General features: G+C 39.0%; 1 protein-coding gene across 1 annotated transcript in view; it reads left to right on the forward strand.

The window, feature by feature from the left end:
• The window catches only part of MRC1 (mannose receptor C-type 1), a 102,027-nt gene extending 79,075 nt beyond the window's left edge, over positions 1 to 22,952 (forward strand). Inside the window, exons 24-30 of the mRNA XM_070432422.1 lie at positions 5,588 to 5,820; positions 8,608 to 8,773; positions 9,972 to 10,121; positions 18,431 to 18,544; positions 19,066 to 19,230; positions 21,067 to 21,108; positions 21,996 to 22,952. Coding sequence (XP_070288523.1) covers positions 5,588 to 5,820; positions 8,608 to 8,773; positions 9,972 to 10,121; positions 18,431 to 18,544; positions 19,066 to 19,230; positions 21,067 to 21,108; positions 21,996 to 22,255 — 1,130 coding nt within the window. The 3' untranslated portion in view covers positions 22,256 to 22,952. The remainder of the gene's footprint in view (positions 1 to 5,587; positions 5,821 to 8,607; positions 8,774 to 9,971; positions 10,122 to 18,430; positions 18,545 to 19,065; positions 19,231 to 21,066; positions 21,109 to 21,995) is intronic.
• The last annotated feature ends 1,125 nt before the right edge of the window (positions 22,953 to 24,077 follow it).

The raw sequence follows: 24,077 nt of genomic DNA on the forward strand, positions 1-24,077 counted from the left end.
TTTTATGGTTTCCTGTCGTACATTTAAGTCCTTTATCCATTTTGAGTTTATTCTTGTGTATGGTGTAAGTTGGTGCTCTAGTTTCATTTTCTTGCATATATCTGTCCAATTTTCCCAACACCATTTATTGAAGAGACTATCTTGGCTCCATTGTATGTTCATGCCTCCTTTGTCAAAAATTAATTGAGCATATTGGTTCGGGCTAATTTCTGGACTCTCTATTCTATTCCACTGATCTATATGTCTGTTCTTGTGCCAGTACCAGGCAGTTTTGAGAACAGTGGCTTTGTAATACAGCTTGATATCTGGCATTGAGATCCCACCTACTTTGTTCTTTCTCAGGATTGTTGCAGCTATTCGGGGTCTTTTTTTATTCCAGATGAATTTTTGGAGAGTTCGTTCTAGATCCTTGAAGAAGGCCATTGGTATTTTAATGGGAAGTGCGTTGAATGTATAGATTGCTTTGGGTAATATGGACATTTTAATGATGTTGATTCTACCAATCCAAGAACATGGTATGTTCTTCCATCTGTTTATGTCTTCCTCTATCTCTTTTTTCAACGTCCTATAGTTTTCTGAGTAGAGGTCTTTTACCTCTTTAGTTAAGTTTATTCCTAGGTATCTTAATTTTTGGGGTGCGATGGTAAATGGGATTGTTTTTATAATCTCTCTTTCTGAAAGTTCACTATTGGTATATAGAAATGCCTCGGATTTCTTGGGGTTAATTTTGTATCCTGCTACATTGCCAAATTCATGTATTAAGTCTAGTAGTTTTTTGATGGAGTCTCTAGGGTTCTGTATGTATAATATCATGTCATCTGCAAATAAGGACAGTTTTACTTCCTCTTTTCCAATTTGGATGCCTTTTATTTCTTCTTCTTGTCTAATTGCAATGGCTAATACTTCCAGGACTATGTTGAACAGGAGTGGAGAGAGTGGACATCCCTGTCTTGTTCCTGTTCTTAGGGGAAATGGTGTTAGTTTTTGTCCATTGAGTATGATGTTGGCTGTGGGCCTGTCATATATGGCTTTTATTATGTTGAGGTATGATCCTTCTATTCCCACCTTGCTGAGAGTTTTTATCAAAAATGGGTGTTGGATTTTGTCAAATGCTTTTTCTGCATCAATTGATATGACCATGTGGTTTTTTTCTTTCAATTTGTTTATGTGATGTATCACGTTTATTGATTTACGGATGTTGTACCATCCTTGCATCCCTGGGATAAATCCTACTTGGTCATGGTGTATGATCCTTCTGATGTACTGCTGGATCCGATTTGCTAAGATTTTGTTGAGGATTTTGGCATCTATGTTCATGAGGGATATTGGCCTGTAATTCTCTTTCATTGTGTTGTCTTTACCTGGTTTTGGTATTAGGGTGATGCTAGCTTCATAGAATGTGCTTGGAAGTGTTCCATCCTCTTGGACTTTTTGTAGTAATCTGAGGAGAATAGGTTTCAGTTCTTCCTTAAAAGTTTGGTAAAACTCCCCTGAGAAGCCGTCTGGTCCTGGGCTTTTGTTTGCTGGAAGCTTTTTGATGACTGCTTCAATTTCTTCCATCGTTATTGGCCTATTGAGATTTTTAGATTCTTCCTGATTGAGTTTTGGAATGTTGTATTTTTCTAGGAATTTGTCCATTTCCTCCAGGTTGTCTAGTTTGTTGGAGTAGAGTTGTCCGTAGTATTGTTTAACAATCATTTGTATTTCTTTGGGGTCTGTTGTTATTTCGCCTCTATCATTTCTGATTTGGTTTATTTGGGACCTCTCTCTTTGCTTCTTGGTGAGCCTGGCTAGGGGTTTGTCAATCTTGTTTATCCTTTCAAAGAACCAGCTCTTGGTTTCATTGATTTTCTGTATTGTTTTTTTGGTCTCTATTTCATTGATTTCTGCTCTAATCTTTATTATCTCCTTCCTTCTGCTCACTCTGGGCTTTTCTTGTTGCTCTCTTTCTAATTCTTTGAGTTGTAGAGTTAGATGATTAACTACCATTTTTTCTTGTTTTTTGAGGTAGGCCTGTAGAGCTATAAACTTCCCTCTCAGGACTGCTTTCATTGTGTCCCAGAGGTTTTGGATTGTTGTGTTTTCATTGTCATTAGTGTCCAGGATGTTTTTAATTTCTTCTTTGATGTCATCGGTAACCCAATCAATATTTAATAACATGCTATTCAGCTTCCAAGTGTTTAAGTATTTTGGGTTGTTTTTATTGTGGTTTATTTCTAACATTATGCCATCGTGGTCTGAGAAGATGCTTTTTATGATTTCAATCTTCTTGAATTTGTGGAGACTTTGCTTGTGACCCAATATGTGGTCTATTTTTGAATATGTCCCATGAGCACCTGAGAGGAATGTATATTCCGCAGCTGTGGGGTGAAGTGTTCTGAAGATGTCAATTAAGTCCATCTGATCTAGTGAGTCATTTAGGATTGCTGTTTCTTTGCTGAGTTTTTGTCTAGCGGATTTATCCAGTGATGTTAGTGGTGTATTAAAGTCCCCTACTATGATTGTATTGTTGTCGATCTCTCCCCTGATACCTTCCAGGAGTTTTCTTATGTATGTGGGTGCTCCTGCATTGGGTGCATATATGTTTATCAGGGTTATATCCTCTTGTTGTATTGATCCCTTTAGTATTATGAAGTGGCCTTCCTTATCTCTGGTTATGGCCTTCACTTTGAGGTCTATTTTGTCGAATATAAGTATTGCTACCCCAGCTTTTTTTTCATTTCCATTTGCCTGAAAGATATTTTTCCATCCCTTCACTTTCAGTCTGTGTGAGTCCCTTCTAATGAGGTGGGTCTCTTGTAGACAGCAAATGTATGGGTCATGTTTTTTTATCCATTCAGCCACTCGATATCTTTTGATTGGGCCATTTAGTCCATTTACATTTAAAGTTATTATTGAAAGGTACTTGTTTGTAGCCATTTCTATTTTTTTGTGGCTGCTTTCTTTCTGGGCTTTTTATTTCTTCTTTTTACACCAGTCCCTTTAGCATTTCTTGCATTGCTGGCTTGGTGGTGATGAACTCCCTTAGACTTTTTTTGTCTGTGAAGCTTCTTATTTCCCCTTCAATTTTGAATGATAGCCTTGCTGGATAGAGTATTCTTGGATTCAGTCCTTTGCTTTGCATCACTTTGTAGATTTCCGTCCATTCTTTTCTGGCCTGATGTGTTTCTGTTGAGAAATCGTTTGATAATCTGATGGGGGACCCTTTGTAGGTAACTCTCTGTTTCTCTCTTGCAGCCTTTAAGATTCTCTCTTTGTCTTGTACATTTGCCATCGTTATTATGACGTGTCTTGGTGTCGGTCTTTTGGGGTTCATCTTGCCTGGGACTCTCTGTATTTGTGTAACTTTTTTCTTCCCCATATCTGGGAAGTTTTCTGTCATTATTTCTTCAAATAGATTTTCTAATCCTTGCTGCTCTTCTTGTCCTTCTTGCAGCCCTATTATGCGTATGTTACTTCGTTTCATGTTGTCCTGAAGCTCCCTTAGGCTCTCCTCCTGTTTTTTAATTCTTTTCTCCAGTTGCTGTTCAGATTGAGCTTGTTTCTCTGCCTTATCTTCTAACTCACTAATTCAGTCTTCTGCTTCTTCTAGTCTGCTGTTGAAACTTTCCATGGTGTTTTTGATTGTAGCTATATCACTTTTCATTTCTTCCTGATTCTTGCATAGGTTGTTGATTTTCTCATCCATCCGGTGAATGAATTGTACAACCATCATTCTGAATTCTTTTTCTGTCATGTTGCACGCTTCAGCTTCATTAATTTCCTTTCTTGGTGATTCTTCATTGTCTTTCCTCTGGGTATTGTGTCGTCTCTTCATTCTGATTATCTCCTGATGGTTCAAAGGTTGAGTTGCGTGGGCCTGGGCCGTGCGCAGTGGGAGGCTCCCACCACCCTAGTGTCACTGAAGAGCTCTGACACTAAGATGTGTGGTTGTTGTTGGTTGGTGGGAACCAGGCTCGCTCTGTGTCAGTGTTGCCAACACTCAATGTGGCCTCGCGCGTGCCCTTAGAATTAGGGACCCTGCCTGCACTGTGCTGAAATAGAGGCCCCCCTGACGCGTGTTTAGCACCAGAGCAGAGCCCCCTAGCTTGCGCCAGGAGTCAGAGTTCCCCAAGAGTTCAGTATCAGAGTCTCTGTTGCTTCGCGCAACCTCACCTTGAGAATCAGGGTCCCTGTGTGCCCTTGCACCAGGAATTGGATTCACTGGCTCTTAGTATGAATGCACAGGAAATCAGGATCTCAGGCGCAGGTGATAAGAAACACAGTCAAGTCACTGGTGCTTGGTGCTGCCTCCTGCCCTGAGAAACGGGGTTTCTGGGCCTGTGATAGGCGGACAAACTCCCGTTCGCGCGATTGCTCCCAGCCCAGGGCTCTGATGCCAGCAGTGCGCGCAGGATTAGTTCCTGGTGCTGTGCGCGTTTTTGCTCCCAGCCCAGGGCTCTGATGCCAGCAGTGCGCACAGGATTAGTTCCTGGTGCTGTGCGCGTTTTTGCTCCCAGCCCAGGGCTCTGATGCCAGCAGTGCGCACAGGATTAGTTCCTGGTGCTGTGCGCGTTTTTGCTCCCAGTCCAGGGCTCTGATGCCAGCAGTGCGCACAGGATTAGTTCCTGGTGCTGTGCGCGTTTTTGCTCCCAGCCCAGGGCTCTGAAGCCCGAAGTGCGCATAGGATCAGTTCTAAGGTGCTCGCGCACTTTCAGGCCAAAGTTTCTGCAGCGCTGAGGCCCCGGCAAGGGGTAGGTCTATCAGTTAGTTACTCTGGCACTGCCCGCGATCCTGGGGGAAGGGGGGATGGGCTCTGCTACTCACGGATCTGCAGCAGGGATCTCCGAACTTTCCGTGTCTGCAGGTCTGTAGCTGTGGTCACAGGTCTCTGTCCCCAGTGGCTGCAGGGTCCTGGTATGCGTCTGAGATCAGACTGGGTGGTGCTGAGGCCAGGATCCTAGTCTCAAGCAGCTCTGTTTCCCAAGATGGCGTGGTCGCTGTGCCTCTGCTGGCCGCCCAGGAGTGTCCGCCCCTCCGTGGAGGGGCGCAGGCCTCCTCTGGGCTCCCGCAGTCGCGCCGCCCGCAAGTTGCCGCCTCCGGGTTAGTAGCCGCTGGGTTAGTAGCCGATCTCTGGATGCCGGTAGGTAACCGCTTCCCAAGATGGCGTGGTCTCGCCGCTGCGCTGGCGCCCAGGGGGAAGTTTCAGCCTCAATCTCTAACCATCCGCATTTTTCAGGAGTTCTCTGTCTTTCCTGGCTGCAGACTGTCTCTCAGCTGAACCTCCCCAGCTTGATCGGGCTGGTTGTTACCCGTTTCAGCTGCTCGCCCCTATCTGCTCCGGGACGAAGGACCAACACGTCCGTCTAAGCCTCCGCCATTTTTTTCTCCCAGTTTGGAAATTATTTAATTCAATCAGGCACACTGACTAAAAATAGAGCTTTGTTTTAGGTGTGAAATGGCTCATGAAAATATTTTTAACACCCAATGGTTTGGATTTGTGCTATTCCGATTGTTTTTATGATGTATGAAATATAGTAGATGTGTAGTGATGGCACTCAAGTAATGATTATTGATAATACTAATGAAATTAATCTTTGTACTCCAGACTCTTCCTTGCATAATTCTCCAGCAACAGTTCCAACAGATGGCTTTATTAAGTATGGTGAAAGTAGCTATTCTCTCACGAAGCTAAAGTTACAATGGCATGAAGCAGAAAATTATTGCAAGCTTCACACGTCTCTTATGGCTAGCATTCTAGATCCCTATAGTAACGCATTTGCATGGATGCAAATGCAAGCATTTAATGAACCTGTGTGGATCGGCCTAAACAGTAACTTGGTAAGATGTGGATACATGTTTGACTTGACATGATTGATAAATTGTGATAGAATATGATTCTCTTTGTATTGATCTTGTGAAACAGTTGTTATGTATAAGAAACTGTGCCGGGGTATATGAACAAGACCCAGTCTTTCAAATATCCAATGCCTTCAAGGATCTAGTAAGCTAGTGATGTATGTCAGAAATTAAACAAAGACTTATCTAACTTATATTAACTCTTATATTGCTTTAAAAATTTATTTTGATTTATAGTTGACATAAAATATTATATTAGTTTCAGGTGTACAACATAGTGAATTAACATTTATATATACCTTGCAGAGTGATCACCACAATAAGTCTAGTAACCATTTGTTACTGTACAAAGTTATTAGAATATTGACTCTATTCCCTATGCTGTACATTACATCCCTGTGACTTATCTAATAATGGGGAGTTTGTACTTTTTAATTCCCTTCTCCTTTCTGCCCATCTCTGATCTACTCCCCTCTGGCAGCCACCAGTTTTGTCTCTGCATCTGTGAGTTTATTCCTGGTTTTATTTGTTTGTAATGTATGTTATATTATACATATGACTAAGTGAGATTATATAATATTTGTCTTTCTGTGACTTATCTCCCTTAGCATAATACCCTCTAGGTCTAGCCATGTTGTTGCAAATGTCCTTTTTTATGGATTAGTAATATTCTATTGTATATATGTACCACATCTTCATTATTCATTCATCTATTGATGGACAACTCTCCTATTGCTTTTTAATTTGCTTTTAAAATTAAATTCTGCATCTAAACAGTTTTATTTATTAATTTATGTGGCGATGGCAACTATGGCATGGGAATTAAGAAAGCAGGTCAGGGGTATAATTCCTGGGTGATGAGGATCTTTTTTATCTTTTGGGTCAAGCCATGCCAGAGTAGTTTTTAGTCCTGAAGTTGTGGAGCTCCCATCCATGTGTAAGAACTATCATTGCAGTCAGTTCCCTGTGTTCCATGTTGACAGAGAATAGGGTGGAGTGAGAGATGAGCCACAGAACCAAGAGTGGTGATGGCATTGCCAAAACATTCTTAAAACGAGTTGTTTCTGATGCCCTGTGATCCACCTACCCTCCGTCCATACATCTATTCATCTAGCTAGTCAACCAGCAAACTTCCTAGTGGAAGAACCAGAGGTGTCAAGAAGTAATTAAGAGATAATACATGAAGAGTCAAAGAGAGGCTATAAAAAATGCTTCAATAGGAAAGAAAAGTGGTCAATTGGCCATGAGAGAGGACCAGGAGAGCTTCTCAGAAAAAGTAAAACGTAGTCTGGGATGTGAAACATAAGGGAGGAGTACCAAAAAGAAAGAAAAGCATAGGCGGATAACACTGGAAAGTAGGTTGGTGTCAGATTTTATAGAGCGTCTAGTGTCCTGAGGCAGAGATTAAAATTTACACTTCATGCCACGGGTACTTCCTAAGTAGGGAAGTGAATATTTAAAAGTAAGTAGTTCCATAATGATTTCTGTTATTAAACTTAGCAAGACATTTTTATGTCTGTGTTGACTATTTTTAGTAATTAATTCATTTGATAATTCGTTCATTTTCTTCTTACAGATGTAGTCATAATTCTTTTATGAGAATTTTATTTGTTTTTAGAAAGATTAAATGGCTTTCTACTATACAAGTATTTATAACTAAAACATACTATTGTTTTCCTTACATCTATGGAGTTAATGATTATATAAGCACTAGAGGCCCGATGCACGAAACTCGTGCAATGTAGGCCTTTCTTCCCCCGGCTGCCGGTAGGCACCCAGGACCAGGGCTTCCCTTGCAGCCCCTGCTTCATCCGGAAGGTTGTCCAGAAGGACATCCAGAAGGATGTCTGGTCTAATTAGCATATTACGCTTTTGTTATTATAGATTATTTGATTAAACATGGTAGGATACTACAAAATTCTAGCTTGAGATAACATAGGCTTTTGATTTTTTTTTCATTAAATCTATGGTAATTGCCTTGGTAAATTAAATAATGCATTTAGAAATAAGACAATTGTTTGAATTGTTTAAAAATTCTATTTTCTCTGGTTAATGTTATATACCATGTATTCTTACACATTACATATGAAATCTCTTTTAGACGGTTAAAAGGATATTATTGATAAGTAATATTTTTCATGTTATCAATTAACTTTTATGTGGCCACGAATTTGACTAAATTTAATAAGAAAGTAAGTGTGCAAATTGAATAAAGCAATTAGCTTTTAAAAAATGCCATCATGACCAGTTATAGTTGAAAGACCACATAACTAGAAGGCAAGACCTACGTCCCTCTATTCTTTATCCATGGAACCCTACCTAAGTCATTTGTCACTGGCCTGTTTCAACAGCCAAACAATAAGATTAGAAGAAATGTTTCTTTCCAGGGTCCGTGAGTTCAATGAAAATTACTTAAGTTTTATTGATATTTTAATGGTGATATAATAAATATTTGATTTGTTCAGGAGATAAAACTTTTGTTTGGCACTGAAAGCTTACAAACAAGAAGAATTTCATAGACTATGACATAGCTCTTTAAGTCAGTTTTTAAAATTATCTTCCAAGGATGTACTTATTGTAGCCTCCTGTTTAAGAAGGGCTTTTTATTGAATTTGAATGGGTAGAAATGATTCATGTTGTTTTTTAAAATTCCTAAATGTCGAAAGCTCTTTGCAAATTCATAGTCTTAAATATACTCTTCACTTGGTCCTTCTGATATATTCTCAGTGAAGCAAGACTTCACATTAATGGTTGTTTCTGTTCTTGCAGACCAATGGTGAATATGCTTGGATTGATAAATGGAGAGTGAGATACACTAATTGGGCTACTGATGAGCCCAAACTGAAAACAGCATGTGTTTATCTGGATCCTGATGGCTACTGGAAGACAGCACATTGCAATGAAAGTTTTTATTTTCTCTGCAAAAGATCAGATGGTAATTGAATACACAAAAACAATCTAGGGATTTTCAATTTTCTCAATAAGCTACCATATAACACTGTTGATATTATTAAACTGTAACATGCCTTGGGTAGCTTAAGAATAAGGTAAAACATATTCCTTTACCTAACAAAAGACCGACTTGGTAATAAACAAATGTACATAGATCAAAATAGTGGAGATACAAATTTCCTTCCTTGCAAGAGTTTATTTGCTCTTTATAAATTTCTGAATTCTTATTATTGAGATTTTTTCTGCATCTATGTCACATTCCCTAGGGAATTATGATTACTTTGATGTTGATAGCCTGTAGATTCATCAGTCAGTGATATTATGGTGGTAGTGTCCTAGAATGCAGTCTTAGAATTGGATAAAGGTGATAAAGTCCTATAGTTCTAACTATAGTACTTCGTTATACCATAGATGTCAGTCATAACTAAGAAAAGCTTACAGGGATTAGGATTCCCACACCCCTCAAAAAAGAGTGTCTTGAAGGGGGACTATCTTTGCAAATTAATTTTGGTGATTTTGTTCTTTTGAACTTAACATCTACTTTCTTAATTATGAGTGTGATTGATTATCACAATACCTTAGTACAGTAGTCGGCAAACTGCAGCCCCTTGAGTGTGGCTCTTCCACAAAATACCACGTGCGGGCATGCACATACAGTGCGATTGAAACTTCGTGGCCACACTCAAGGGGCCAAAGAGCCGCATGTGACTCGCAAGCCACAGTTTGCCGACCACTGCCTTACTACATTATATTGAAATATATTTAAAATTAAAAAAGAAGGTAAAATAAAAAGAAAACCAAATAATCAAAACGGTAGATTCAAATGATTGCCATTAGAACTTTTAAAAAAATGATAGAGGCCCAGCCGGTTTGGCTCAGTGGATAGAGCATCGGCCTACAGACTGAAGGGTCCCAGGTTTGATTCTGGTCAGGGGCACATGCCCGGGTTGCAGGCTTAATCTGCAGTGGGTCCAGTGCAGGAGGCAGCCAATCAATGATTCTCTCTCATCATTGATGTTTCTATCTCTCTCTCCCTCTTCCTTTCTCTCGGAAATAAATGAAAAATATATATATTAAAAAAGATAATGATAGGTAATGAAATTTCCCATAGCTGATATATTACTCTACACATTAAAGAAACTTCAGGTTGTACTTTATTTTGAATGTCTTTTTATTAACAGAAATCCCTGCCACTGAACCTCCTCAACTGCCTGGAAGATGCCCGGAGTCAGAGCCCTCAGCATGGATTCCTTTCCACGGTCACTGCTACTATATTGAGTCTTCGTATACGAGGCACTGGGGCCAAGCGTCTCTGGAATGTCTTCGAATGGGTAAGTGCCATAGTTACTGTACGAAAATCCCACAGCCATCTATTCTGGATTACCATGAAACGACTAACATTGTGCATTAAAAGCACAAGGAATGTAAAAATACATAATAATTTATATTGTAACAGGACAGTCAACATCATGCCTTCCCCAAATGTAATTTCTAATTTGTAGCCTCAAAAATCTTAAAGAATTCTGTAGAAAACAATCACTTGCTGAACAAGTCTTGCTTACTTTCTGACCTAATATACTAAACTGTTAGGATTCTTATCCTCAGTTACTCAGAGTATTGTGTTCATGTCCTATCACCAATACGCTCAGGTTTCACAAGAACCATTTTGCTTTGCCATTGACAGAGAAGCATTTATATCTGGGTATCTTATTTGTAAAGAAAAACAAAAGAAAACTCAGGTAGACATGACATAAGTGAATAATTTTCCCCTTGAAATAAAAATGTCAAATAAAGTTTATTTTTTAGGGTATGTCTAAAAATTCACTTAATTAAATTTCATTGAATATTTTACTGTTTTTTGTTTGTTTGGTTTTCGGTGTTTTTTGTTTTTTTTTTACTAAATTTTGATTATGCCCTAAATCAGTGTTCTTCATCCAACAATGGTGTGCAAGAATTGTAGCCTCATTCCCCTCAGGTCCATTCAAAAGTTAACCTTGACTTTTGACTTTTATGTTTATATTTTTCAGTTTTATTGAGGTAAAATTGACATAAAGTTATAATACATTTAAAGTGTACCACATGATAATTTGACATACATACATTGTGAGAGGACTTCCAGCATCAAGTTAATTAATACATCATCATCTCACATATAGGGTGGGGGCAAAAGTAGGTCTACAGTTGTGAGTACATGAAACACGGAGTTTATATTTGTATTGTTATTTATTAACTAGAGGTCCAGTGCACAGCATCTGTGCACTTGGGGGGAGGAGGCGGTATCCCTCAGCCCGGCCTGCACCCTCTCCAATCCAGGACCCCTCAGGGGGTGTTCGACTGCCTCTCACAATTCAGGACCGCTGGCTCCTAACTGCTCGCCTGCTTTGCCTGCCTGATCACCCTTAACCCCTCTGCCTGCCTGCCTGATTGCTCCTAACCACCTCTGCCTGCCTGTCTGATCGCCTCTAACTGCTCCCCTACCAGCCTGATTGCCCCTAACTGCTCCCCTGCTGACCTGATTGCCCCTAACTGCCTCTGCCTTGCCCCACATCAGGGACCCAGGATTCTCTCCTCCAGCTAGTTGCAGGCACCTGAGACCCAGGCTTCCCTCCCTCTGGCCAGCCGCAGGCACCCAGGACCTGGGCCGGCTACCCCCAGGCTGGCTGCAGTTGCAGGGGACCGTGGGCAGGTGGCTTTGCCTGTGCCGCAGCCTCAGGCGCCTGGGACCACAGGGCGGGCTGCTTGTCCCTCTCCCAGGCTGCAGCCTGGCTGGTCCCCATTCCTCTCTTGTGAGCTCATTTGTGCCTGGCTGGTCCCCATTCCTCTCTTCCCAGTGTTGAGTGTCTGAGCCATTATGGCACGATAGCGTGAGGGCATGATGACCATTTGCATATTAGCTCTTTATTATATAGGATTATTGTATTATTTTCCATATGAACAACTGTAAATATACTTTTGTACCACACTGTATTTACTTTTTTTCTTTTTTGGTGAGTTCTACTTAAGTTCTACTCTTTAACAAATTTCAATTATATGATACAATGTTATCAGCTATAGTCACCATATTTTACATTAGATCCTTAGGCTTTATTCATCTTATAATTGAAAGTTGTAATCTTTTACCAGCTTCTCCTCATTTCCCCTACCTCTCAGCCCCTACCAATGACCATTCTACTTTCTGTTTCTGTGAGTTTGACTTTCTTTTTTTTTAATTCCACATATAAAGCTGTTACCATGCAGAATTTGTCTATCTCTGTCTGGCTTATTTCACTTAGCATAATGCCTTCCAGGTTAATCAATGTTGTTGCAAATGGCAGGTTTTCTGTCTGTTTAAGGGCTGGGCAACATTTCATTTTATGTATATACACTAGAGGCCCAGTGCACCAAAATTTGTGCACTCGGGGGGGCAGGGGGGGTCCTTCAGCCCGGCCTGTGCCCTCTTGCAGTCTGGGACCCATCAGGAGATAATGACCTGCTGGGTTAAGCCTGCTCCTGGGTGGCAGAGTGCAGGCCCAATCCCTAGGTGCAGCCCCTGGTTGGGCTCAGAGCAGGGCTGATTGGGGAGTTGGGGCACCGCCCCCTGTCATGCACAAAGCAGGGCGGATTGGGAGGTTGAGATGCCACCCTCAGTCACACTCAGGGTGGGGCTGATTGGGGGATTGGGGCACCGCTCCCTGTCACACTCAAGGCAGGGTCGATGGGGAGGTTGTGGCACCACCCCCTGTCACGCACAGAGCAGGGCCAATCAGGGGGTTGGGGCGCTGCCCCCTGTCACGCACAGAGTAGGGCTGATAGGGGAGTTAGGTCACCGCCCCCTGTCATACACAGAGCAGGGCAGATCAGGGGGTTGGGGCGCTGCCACTGTCACATTCAGGACAGGGCCGATGGGGAGGTTATGGCTCTACCCTGTCACACACAGAGCCGCAGGGCGATCAGGGGATTGGGGCGCCTTCCCCTGTCACGAACAGAGCAGGGTGGATAGGGAGGTTGTGGCCCCGTCCCCTGTCACACACAGAGCCACAGGGCGATCAGGGGGTTTGGGCGCTGCCCCCTGTCACGCTGATCCCGGTGCCAGGAGGCCTCACGGCTACGCTGATCCCGGTGCTGGGAGGCATATTACCCTTTTACTATATAGGATAGAGGCCTGGGGGCCGGCTGGTTTGCCCTGAAGGGTGTCCTGGATCAGGGTGGGGGTCCCCACTGGGGTGCCTGGCCAGTCTGGGTGAGGAGCTGAGGGCTGCTTTCAGGCTGGTGGTTGTTGACTGAAGCTCCCAACCGCTCCTTTTTTTCTCTTTTTGTAATTTTATTCTGGGCCAGCTTTAGCTCTGGCTCTAGCTCTGAGGCTTCCGCTGCTGAGCATTCTATAATCAAAACAATGTATAACTCCAGCTCTGAGATCCCGGCCTTTTGTTTAGCTTCTATATTTGTTAGAATGTTTCAAACTGCCGGCTCAGAGGCCGGCAAGGCAGGCGGGGAACATTGGAGTCCTCCTTCACTGCAGCAAGCAAGCCTCATGTTCGCTTCCAGCTGCCTGGCTGCCAGCCGCCATCTTGGCTGACAGTTAATTTGCATATACTCACTGATTAGCCAATGAAAAGGGTAGCGGTCGTATGCTAATTACCATGTTTCTCTTTTATTAGTATAGATAACACACACCCATTGATTGTTCAGTGGCATGTTTTTAAATCTCCATATATATGTGAATTTTTGTTTTCTTCTTGTAATTGATTTCTAGTTTTATAACATTGTGGTTAGCAAAGATGTTTGATATGATTTCAATATTAAATTTATTGGGACGTTTTCTGGGGCCTAACATATGATCTATCTTGAGAAAGTTCTGTGTTCTTGAGAAGAATATGTATTCTTCAGCTGTTGTATGGAATGTTTTATATATCTGTCTATCTGGCCTAATGTGTAGTTTAAGTCCATTGTTTCATATTGATTTTTGTTTGTTTGCATGACCTATTTATTGTTGAAAATGGGGTATTGAAGTATTCTACTGTTATTTTTTTGAGGTCTGTTTATCCCTTCATATCTGTTAATATTTGCTTTATATATCAAGGTACTTCAATGTTGGGTGCACATGTGTTTACAATTGTTACATACTTTAACAAATTGACCCCTTTATCATTATATAATGACCTTTTTTGTCTCTGATTATAGGTTTGGATAAAGTCTATTTTGTCTGATATAAGTATCCAACCCACTCTTTTTTGTTTTCCATTTATATGGAATAATTTTTTCCATCTGTTCACTTTGAGATTATGAGTATCCATAAAGAAATGAATTACTTGTAGACAGCATATAGTTGGATCTTGTTTCTTTTAATTTATTCACTCACTCTATATCTTTTGATTGGAGAAGTTAGTCAATTTTCATTCATAGTAATTATTGATAGGTATGGACTTACTATTGCCATTTTGTTCTTTGTTTTCTGGATGCTTTATAGTTCCTTTGTTCCTTTCTTTCTCTTTTGTTCACTTCCTTTGTGATTTGATCATTTTCTGTAGCAGTGTGCTCAGATTCCTTTTCCTTTATCTTTTGTGTATCTACTCTAGGTTTTTGCCTTGTAGTTACCACAAGGCTTACATGAAATATTTTATAGTTATAATAATCTATTTAAAGCTGATAATAACTTAACTATGAATGCATACAAAAGCTCTACATTTTGCCCTAACCGATTTGGCTCAGCAGATAGAGCGTCGGCCTGCGGACTCAAGGGTCCCAAGTTTGATTCCGGTCAAGGGCATGTACCTTGGTTGAGGCGCATCCCCAGTGGGGAGTGTGCAGGAGGCAGCTGATCGATGTTTCTCTCTCATCGATGTTTCTAACTCTCTATCTCTCTCACTTCCTCTCTGTAAAAAATCAATAAAATATATATTTTAAAAAAAAGCTCTACATTTTAAAACTCCTCCCCCCATTTTATGTTTTTGATGTCACAATTTACTTTTTTGTTTTTATTGTTAATCCTCACCCAAGTATATTTTCTCCATTGATTTTTAGAGAGAATGAAAGGGAGGGGGAAAGACACACAGAGAGGAACATCAATGTGAGAGAGACACATTGATTGGTTGCCTCCAGCATGTGCCCCGACTGGCACAGGGTATTGAACCTGCATGCCCTTTACTGGAATCGAACCCACAACCCTTCAGTCTGTGGGCCGATGCTCTAACCACTGAGGAAACTGGCTAGGGCACAATTTACATTTTTATATTGTGTATCCATTAACAAATTATTAATATTTATAATTCATTTTAGTACATTTGTCTTTTAACTGTTATACTAGAGTTATAAGTGATTTACCAACCACCATTTTAATATCAGAGTATTCTGAATTTTTCTTTATAGTTACCTTTATCAGTGAATTTTATATTTTCAAATGTTTTTGAATTACTAATTAGTGTCCTTTTGTTTCAGCGTAATGAACTCTCTAACAATTCTTATAAGATGGTTTATTGTTGATTAACTCAGCTTTTATTTGTCTGGAAAAGTTGCTCTCATTTAATTCTGAGGGAAAACATTGCTGGGTAGAGTATTGTTGGTTGGCAGTTTTTTCTTCAAGCATTTAAAATATATTATCCCACTCTCTTCTGGCCTGCATAGTTTCTGCTAAAAACCCACTTGCAGTCTTATAGGGGTTCTTTTGTATGTAACAAGTAACATTTCTCTTGCTGTTTTTAAGAATGTCACTTTGTCTTTAACTTTTGACAATTTAATTATAATATGTTTCAATGTGGGTCTCTTTAAATTTATTGTATTTGGGACTCTGTAGGCTTCCTGGATCTAAATGTTTCTTTCTCCAGGTTAAGGAAGCTTTCAGCTATTGTTTCTTTGAATAAGCCTTCTGCCCCCTTATTTTTCTCTTCCGTTGCTGGGACTTCTATATTGGTTTACTTGTTACTGTCTTACAAGTCCCTTCAGATAGCTTCACTCTTTTTTTTTCTTTTTTCTTGCCCTGATGTATTTGACTGTCCTTTCTTTGAATTAACTGTCCCTTTTTCCCAATGTATCTAGTTAACCCTTGAACCCAACTATTGAAGTTTTTAGTATATTGATTGTAATTTTTAGTTCTGTGATTTATGCTCTGTCAAGTAAGTCACTTATTTCTGTATTATTAACATAACTTTGGAGTATTATCTGGTTCTTTTGTTTGGAATATCTTCTCTTATTTCGTCATTTTCTTTGACTCTCTGCATTAGTTTCTGCACATTAGATGAATGTGCAGAATCTTGAAAGACCTCTCCCAGTCTTGAAAGACTGGTCTCATTCAGAAGATGAGCCTCATCAGTCAGCCTGATGTTAAGCCCTGTTTGTCTCTCAGACCTTTGTGATTGTCCAAGCCACCAGCTTTGCTTTACGTAACTCCTAGTATTTGAGGTGTGCCAAGACCTGACAGTATTCCAAAGGGGAATGCAGGCTGATTAGAAGCTGAATCCTCAGGCAGCAGTTGAGAAAGTATGTGTACAAGCTCCTTCCAGAGAGATGTTGATGACCTGGTTTTACTATTGCAGCAAGCCAGAGGGAAAATGTGGCAGAAGTGTTCCTCAGCTCCTGCAGGCTCCATGGAAGAACACAGCTAGCCCCTAGATGCATGCAAATTAGCAGTCAAACCCTTGGGCAGCTGGTTATAAAGTATATGGTCAATCCTCTTTCATGGAAAGACTTGGAGATGGGCTTTTTTGACTGCTTTCTTTTAGCTAAACCTGGGAGGAGGGAAGGGGGGAGTAGCTGCAATGAGTCCTTGGGTACCATTAAGCATTGCTTCTTTATTGTCTACAGTCTTATTATGGGTTGTGTGGCTGCATGTACCATTGACTTTAGAAAATGTGTTTTTGGAGAATGTCCCTCAGAAGGGAGCTTTAAAACTTGGGGTGCTAGATGTGTGGTCTAAACCCTTCACTCCATTTCATGGAGAAGCTGGAAGTTGGGGGTTCCCTCCTTATTATATAGCACTACGCTAGGGGTAGGTTTTATAGAGAAAGTATGTTTTAGTCTTTATTCATTTAGATGTGGACATTTTCTCTGTCACCCAATAGGAAGTAGTTACTCAGCTAGTTTCTAGATTTTTCTGAGGGAATTGTTCCATGTGCAGCTGTTCATTTGGTGTGTCCATTGAAAGAGAAAAGTTCAGGAGCTTTCTATGTTGCCATCTTTGTCTCTCCCTATGAATTTTGACTTAAATCCTAAGTCAGATGAAGTCTGCTTTTTCAGTCTTTGCTTTGTGTATATTGGGACTTTATTGTTAGGTACATATCTGTCCATGATTATCACATATTTTTTATGAACTGAAACTTTAATCGCAGTAAAATGTGCTTATTTGTCTCTATTAGTATGTTTTGTTTAAAAGTCTATTTTGTGTAATATTGGTATAGCCACTCCAACTCTTTTTTTAGTTACTATTTGCATGGCATATCTTTTCTATGCTCTTACTTTCAACCTATTTGTGTCTTTGAATCTCAAGTGTGTCTTTTGTAGGCAGCATACCCTATATAATAAAAGCGTAATATGCTATGTATCTCTTTTATTTATATTTCATTTAACTATAAAATGGGTACCAATAGTACCCATTTAATAAGGTTGTTGTAAAATTTTAGTGAGATCATGCTTATAAAGCCCGAAGCAAAATGTCTGGCATGAAGTGCTTAAATTATATTAGTTGTCATTATTAAAAAGCTATACTAGTAGCTATTTACTATAAAATATAATGCTGACACTAAATCAGACGTAATCTAATGTATGTTGTCAATATCATAATCATTGAACCAGTCTTTCAGTTTTCCCTCTTTTTATTTTGTACAGTCCTTTATATAACAGCTGGGGGATTAATACTCCTGTAGTACATTGCACCATTCTGTTGCCTGAAAAAACTAAATGATCTTTATTACCACATTGCCCTAAATACCCATTTCCTGCCATCTGCAGTGAGGTCTAACCCATGTCTTTTTTCACCCACTTATCATATTAATCAAGCCAAACTGCACTATCTGTTAACACTACTAATTCCTCCCAATAGATCGCTCTATCTATCTATCTATCTATCTATCATCTATCATCTAGCTATATCATATCACCATAAACCAATATAGAGGACTCCAGTGTTTGTGAGCCATCACTGTTTCTGAAGAAGCTCTCTGCTTCCCTCTTTTCCTTGTCTTTTCTTTTATTCTTTTCCTTCCTAGGGTTATTTTCTATTGTTTCTACCTGAAATCCAGTGCTCCTTAATATCTTAAATTCTATTTCCTCCATGCTGCCTTTTAGCTGTTTCACCTAAAACAAATCTTCTCCCACTTTGCCACGTCAATAGCATATTGTACTTATGTTATATTTTAATGCATTCTTTTATACTCTCAACTCATAGCTACCCATATTATCATAACCCTCTTAACACATTCTATGTCCTGCTCACCTTTGCACATCCCGCAACAACTCGCTTAGTGTGTGTACACAAATGATGCATAAAAAATGTACTTTCAGAATAGAAGCTGAAATTCTGAAAAGACAAATGTCTACTCCTTAAAATCTTCCCCTTAAGTGGACATGTTCGAATGATTTATATTGGTCTTAATATAAATACTATCATGATAAAAATATTTTCAGCTACTTAAATGTACTTCCAGCGTATTTGTTCTTTTATATTTTGCAGGTGCTTCTTTGGTTTCTGTTGAAAGTGCTGCTGAATCAAGTTTCCTGTCATACCGAGTTGAGCCACTTCAAAGCAAAACCAATTTTTGGATAGGATTGTACAGAAATGTGGAAGGTAATTTTTGCAGGATGATTATTTAAGCACAATTATTTCAAACCATTGTGTGGTAAACAAGGTTTCCATTCCAGAAAGTCTTGCCTTAAACAATGGTTAATTTGTAAAGAGTTTGAATATACAAACATATTTCCATTTGATATAAGAACTGAAATATTAAATGACCCATATATTATGCTATCCTAAAAGTTGCTAATTAAAAAAAGTTCAGTAGCTAAGTTAGTTTAAGAAGCTTTAAAAATATTTTCTGTCTTTGCCAGAATAAAACTTAGGGAAGGATAAGTATTCATATTTGTATTAATTAGGAATAAGTTTTCACCTAAAGCTGTATAAAAAACATATTCTCAGTTTACTTCCCTGAAATAGTTAGTCCTTATAATCTTGCCTATTAAAAGTCTGACTATAAACAATTATTAATTATAGTGTATAATATGCTTACAAGTTTTACTTGGATGAGTTGAACTTAATTTAAGATAGGTTATTTTTAACTTGTGTTTTTATTGGCTGCATTTGATAAACAGGAAAGTGGCAATGGATAAACAATAACCCACTCTCCTTTGTCAACTGGATCGCGGGAGAGCCCACTGGTGAACGAAATGATTGTGCCTCTTTAGTTGCATCTTCTGGATTTTGGAGTAGTATTCACTGTTCTTCCTACAAAGGATATATTTGTAAAAGACCAAAAAGTAAGTAAGAATTTGCCCAATAGCACATATGTTCACAGGATACCATTGCTTTTTAATATTAAGATGTCAGGTGTAGGATTATAATGTGAGTACAGCTTCCTTGTGAGCTCTCCCCTGCATAAGTGAAAAATTCAGTCTATTGTGGTCTGCAGCTCTGAAGGAGCAAAAAACACTCCCTGCCTGCTTAGCTGACAAAATGGTTTTGATTTATAATGGGATATCCATTAATATGGATTTGTGAAATTGCAGCAGTTTGGAGAGCCAGACCACAAAAACCTTATGGCATGAGAAGAAAAGGGTGAAACAGTCACCTTGGCAAACCAGAAGGGGCCAGGTTCTGGAAGGGAAACAGGATTTATTACAGCAAGTCATGTATAAGACTAAATCATGTAAGGTTTAAGGAATAACTCTTCTAAGACGGAGTAAGCCTCCTACTGAAACCGAGTGGCAGCCCATGGAAGGACAGGGATTGGGAAAATAGTGTTATAATATCATGATGTGATATTATCTGGATGTTAATAATATTTTTATCTATCCCACTTCACATAATATCCTTCCCAACAGATAAAATTGTTAATTTTATAATAGATTTAAATAAACGAATTAGATGAATTATCACTCCATCCCCTGTAGATTTTATTATTTTAGAATTTTGTAGTTCTTCAGTCTTTTAAAACTCTGTTCTAAGATACTATCCACCCCTTGGTGAAATGCTGGAGTCTTATTTCACTTTCATTTAAATGCTTTGTAATACATAAGGCCTCCATGGGTTAGTTTTAAAATTGCTAGCCTAGAATACATGTATGGATAGATTGGGTAGATTTTTGAGGGTCAGTATCAGAGACTCAAATGCAAATTGGAGGACGTACAGGGATGGGCAATAGTAGTTTTATAGTTGTGAGTATGTGAAACAGTTTATTCTTGTATTATTATTTATTAACTAGAGGCCTGTTGCACGAAATTCATACACTTGGTGGGGAGGGTTGTCCCTCAGCCCAGCCTGCACCCTCTCCAATCTGGGACCCCTCAGGGGATGTCCAACTGCCGGTTTAGGTGGGATCGGGCCTAAACCAGCAGTCGGACATCCCTCTCACAATCTGGGACTGCTGGCTCCCAACCACTCCCCTGCCAGCCTGATCAACACCTAACTGCTCCCCTGCCAGCCCTATCACCCCTAACTGCCCTCCCCTGCTGACCTGGTCCCCCCCAACTGTTCTTCCCTGCTGGCCTGGTCCCCCCGAACTGCTCTCCCCTGTCAACCTGGTCACCCCCAACTGCCCTCCCCTGCTGGCCTGGTCTCCCCTAACTGCCCTCCCCTGCCAACCATCTTGTGGCAGTGGGCTCCGCCATCTTTGAGGGCGGGGTACTGAATTAGCATATCCCCTCCTTATTAGCTATGGGTGCCACCATCTTTGTGACAGCGTGAGGGTCAATTAGCATATTCCCTCTTTATTAGATAGGATTATTGCATTATTTATTTGTATTACAGCTGTAAACCTACTTTTTCCTACCCTTGTATTTTCAGATATTTCAATATATTCAAACTCATCATACAACTGTATGATACTGCTATAGAATATGCATAGAATATGCATAAATAGATATAAATAAATCTATATCTGTATATCAAATCTATCTCTCATATATAGGTTATATATATATATATATATATATATATATATATAAAATATATAATAAATAGTATATATATTATGGTGATATTACCATAATCCAAACATGGAGGATTTTATGTATCTGTGAACCAAATGATACTATCTATATGCAACTATTATGGATTTTATAAGTATTTAATAAAATTTTTTTTTTTATAAACAGTTATTGATGCTGAGCCTACCCATACGTTAATGACAGAAAAAGGTAAGGCCATTATGAAATTTCAAGTTCCTCATTAGTAATGTATCAGTATAGTTTGTTTAAAAAACCATAATAATCCCTTCCTATACTCCTTTCTGACAGTAGTTAGTTAAATTGAATAGATGAGTAGTTGGGTTTTATATAAAAACTTTGTCATTATGGCAGCAGCCTCTCTTGATTGATGCTCTCGAAAAGCAAGTGTTGGAGTCAGATTGGTGGTTTTACCGCTGATGTTTTTAAAGACATTGATTTCTCCATTATGAAGAGTTGCCTTATAACAACCCATAGAAGAAATTTCTCTCAATAATCCCTGTGGCTTTTTTCTCTTTTTAAGTAATGGTTTTAATTTTAATTTTATACATAACTTGAATTAGGTAGCACCCTATTTCACTCATTTGGTTGGCTGCTAAAAAGCTCAGTGAGATTTATGGTTTGCTGCAACCCCCTTATTACCTCATGAGTGCTGTTTGTTAACTAATTACACTCATGAGCCCAGATTTCTACTACTTTCATTTTATTTTCCCCCTAATATTTCCACTGGCCTTTTATTGTCATCATCATTATTATTACTATTCTATTTATCTTCATATAATGTATTTGTAAGCAGTCTGAATTATTTTGAAACAGGTATAAATATTTTAAAGCATTGCTTATCTATGTAGCTCTATGCTACATAGATAAATAAAAAATTCTTGCAACTGACTAATAATCTTAACATCTAAAATAATCCTCTATTCTCTTTTCATGTCCTGCATTTCTGTTGGATAAATGTCACTGGAAAGAATATTTATGTATTTTAGTTTTTCAAAAAAAGGAGCTTGTGTTTTCTGCATAGCATCCTACCCTCCGCCTCCCTCCCCGCTCTTCCTAATGGTTTTGTTTCTTTCTAGCTGACCCAAGGAAGATGGAGCCGTCTAAGCCGTCTAAGCCGTCTTCCGGGGTGGCAGGAGGAGTTGTTGTGGTGATCCTCCTGATTGCCGTGGGCGCTGGCCTCGCGGCGTATATGTTTTATAAGAAGAGACGTGTGCATTTACCTCAGGAGAGCACTTTTGAAAACACCCTCTATTTTAACAGTAGACCGAGCACAGGAACTGGTGACACGAAAGATCTCGTGAGCAACATTGAACAGAATGAGCATGCAGTCATCTAGAACCGCAGTGTGATTTAGGTATATTTGAATTTCATAGGATTATAACTAAAATGTTAAGGTCTTTGATTCAATCTGATAACTTTGTTTAAAATTAGGACTGTGTTGCACTGGCCTGTCCTTTTTCTTTGCCTAATTGCAGAAATAATTGCTCATTTTCTAGCCTAGCAAGATGTTTTCACAAAAGAGAGATAAGGTTGACTACCACCTTAAACAATATCTTAGGTGAATGCATAGCACAATAATGCCAATATTTAAGCGTCATTGGTATATAACTATTGTCAACTGCATGTAGATTATAAGAATCCCAGAAACAACTAGGCTTCTTGAAATACTTTAAGAAGCTCCCAAGAAATGTTACCTATTAAATAATAATTCAGGAATTAGAAGACCATTTTAAAAATTAAGTACAAATAACCTCAGGTGGCATAAAAATTTAGTCACTTTTTTGTTGTTGCCAATCTTGAGTTTTCACTCCAATTATTTAGAATTGTATTTGTACCTGTGCAGGAAGAATAAGGCAGCTGAGAATGTTGTTTTCACCAAGCAGGATTTTGAGGTTCAATATTGCAAAGGTGTTCTTGGTCCTGTTATATGTATATCAGGAATGCAAACATGTGAAATAAGAGTGTAAATTTGCATAACTGGATGTACTTTGATAATGTGAAATAAACATCAAAGACAAGGTCTATTTTTAAAAGGTTTGTATTTTGGTGATTTTGGTAAGTGTAAATTTTTTTTTTTTTAAAAAGCTATATTTATCTATTTACTTTACATTTAAGTTTACCATTAAAATAAATCATCTTATTAGTAGAGGAATTCTTTCAATTAAACTCTTCATCTCTTTAGAATAGAGAGGGTGCTAAAACACTAAGTATAAAATGAATTTTACCATAATGACTTGCGCAGTTCCCCCAGATCTTCCTCAAAACATTGACCCAGCTCAGAATTCAACAATCAGAGGCACTATTATTGGGAATTAGATCTCTAAATGTCTTATTCTCAATTTAACAAATTACTTTTGCTCAATAATTTTAAGATTCATGTCCTTTGTGAAATACATCAGAGGTTTCACATGTGACACATGAACCATATTGCCAGCTCATCCTTGCCTCCTTGCCCAAGGGGTTGTTTCTCTCTCTCTCTCTCTCTCTCTCTCTCTTTCTCTCTCTCTCTCTCTCTCCCTCTTTCTCTCCCTGTCTATGTATCATCTATCTATCATCTATCTATCTATCTATCTATCTATCTATCTATCTATCTATCTTCGGTATCATCTATTTATTGATCAATCTATTTTAAAGAATTGGCTCATTCTATTGTGGAGGCTTAATGAGTCCAAAATGTACAGACTAGGCCAGCAGGCTGAAGGGTGAGAGAAGAGCTGCAGTTGGAGTCCAAAGACAGTCTGTGGGCAGAACTATTCTGGCTCTTTGTTCTATTAAGGCCTTCAACTGATTAGATGAAGCTCACCCACATTTTGGAGGCCTTACTCAAAGACCACTGATTTAATTAAATGTTATTCTCATCCAAAAACAAAAAATAAACAAAAATAAAACACCTTCACGACACCATTGGGAATAAAGCTTGACCAAATATCTGGGGACTGTGGCTCAGTCAAATTGAGATATAAAATTAAGTATCACACTCCTTTATATAGTAATGGTTTTGTAATTATTTTTATAGAGGGAATAGAAGGATGATGCAGACTTTAGAATGATTGATCACAAATTTAAGATATCTTTGATAGTTTAGAAAAGATCCTAAACAACTTCCTACTGAAAATATGGTGAAATTTTTAGGATCATGGTGAAATATAGAAAAACTT

Source organism: Myotis yumanensis, unplaced genomic scaffold, assembly GCF_028538775.1.
Source record: "Myotis yumanensis isolate MYYU_CA2020_CCGP unplaced genomic scaffold, mMyoYum1.0.hap1 SCAF_1, whole genome shotgun sequence".
Lineage (NCBI taxonomy): Eukaryota > Metazoa > Chordata > Mammalia > Chiroptera > Vespertilionidae > Myotis > Myotis yumanensis.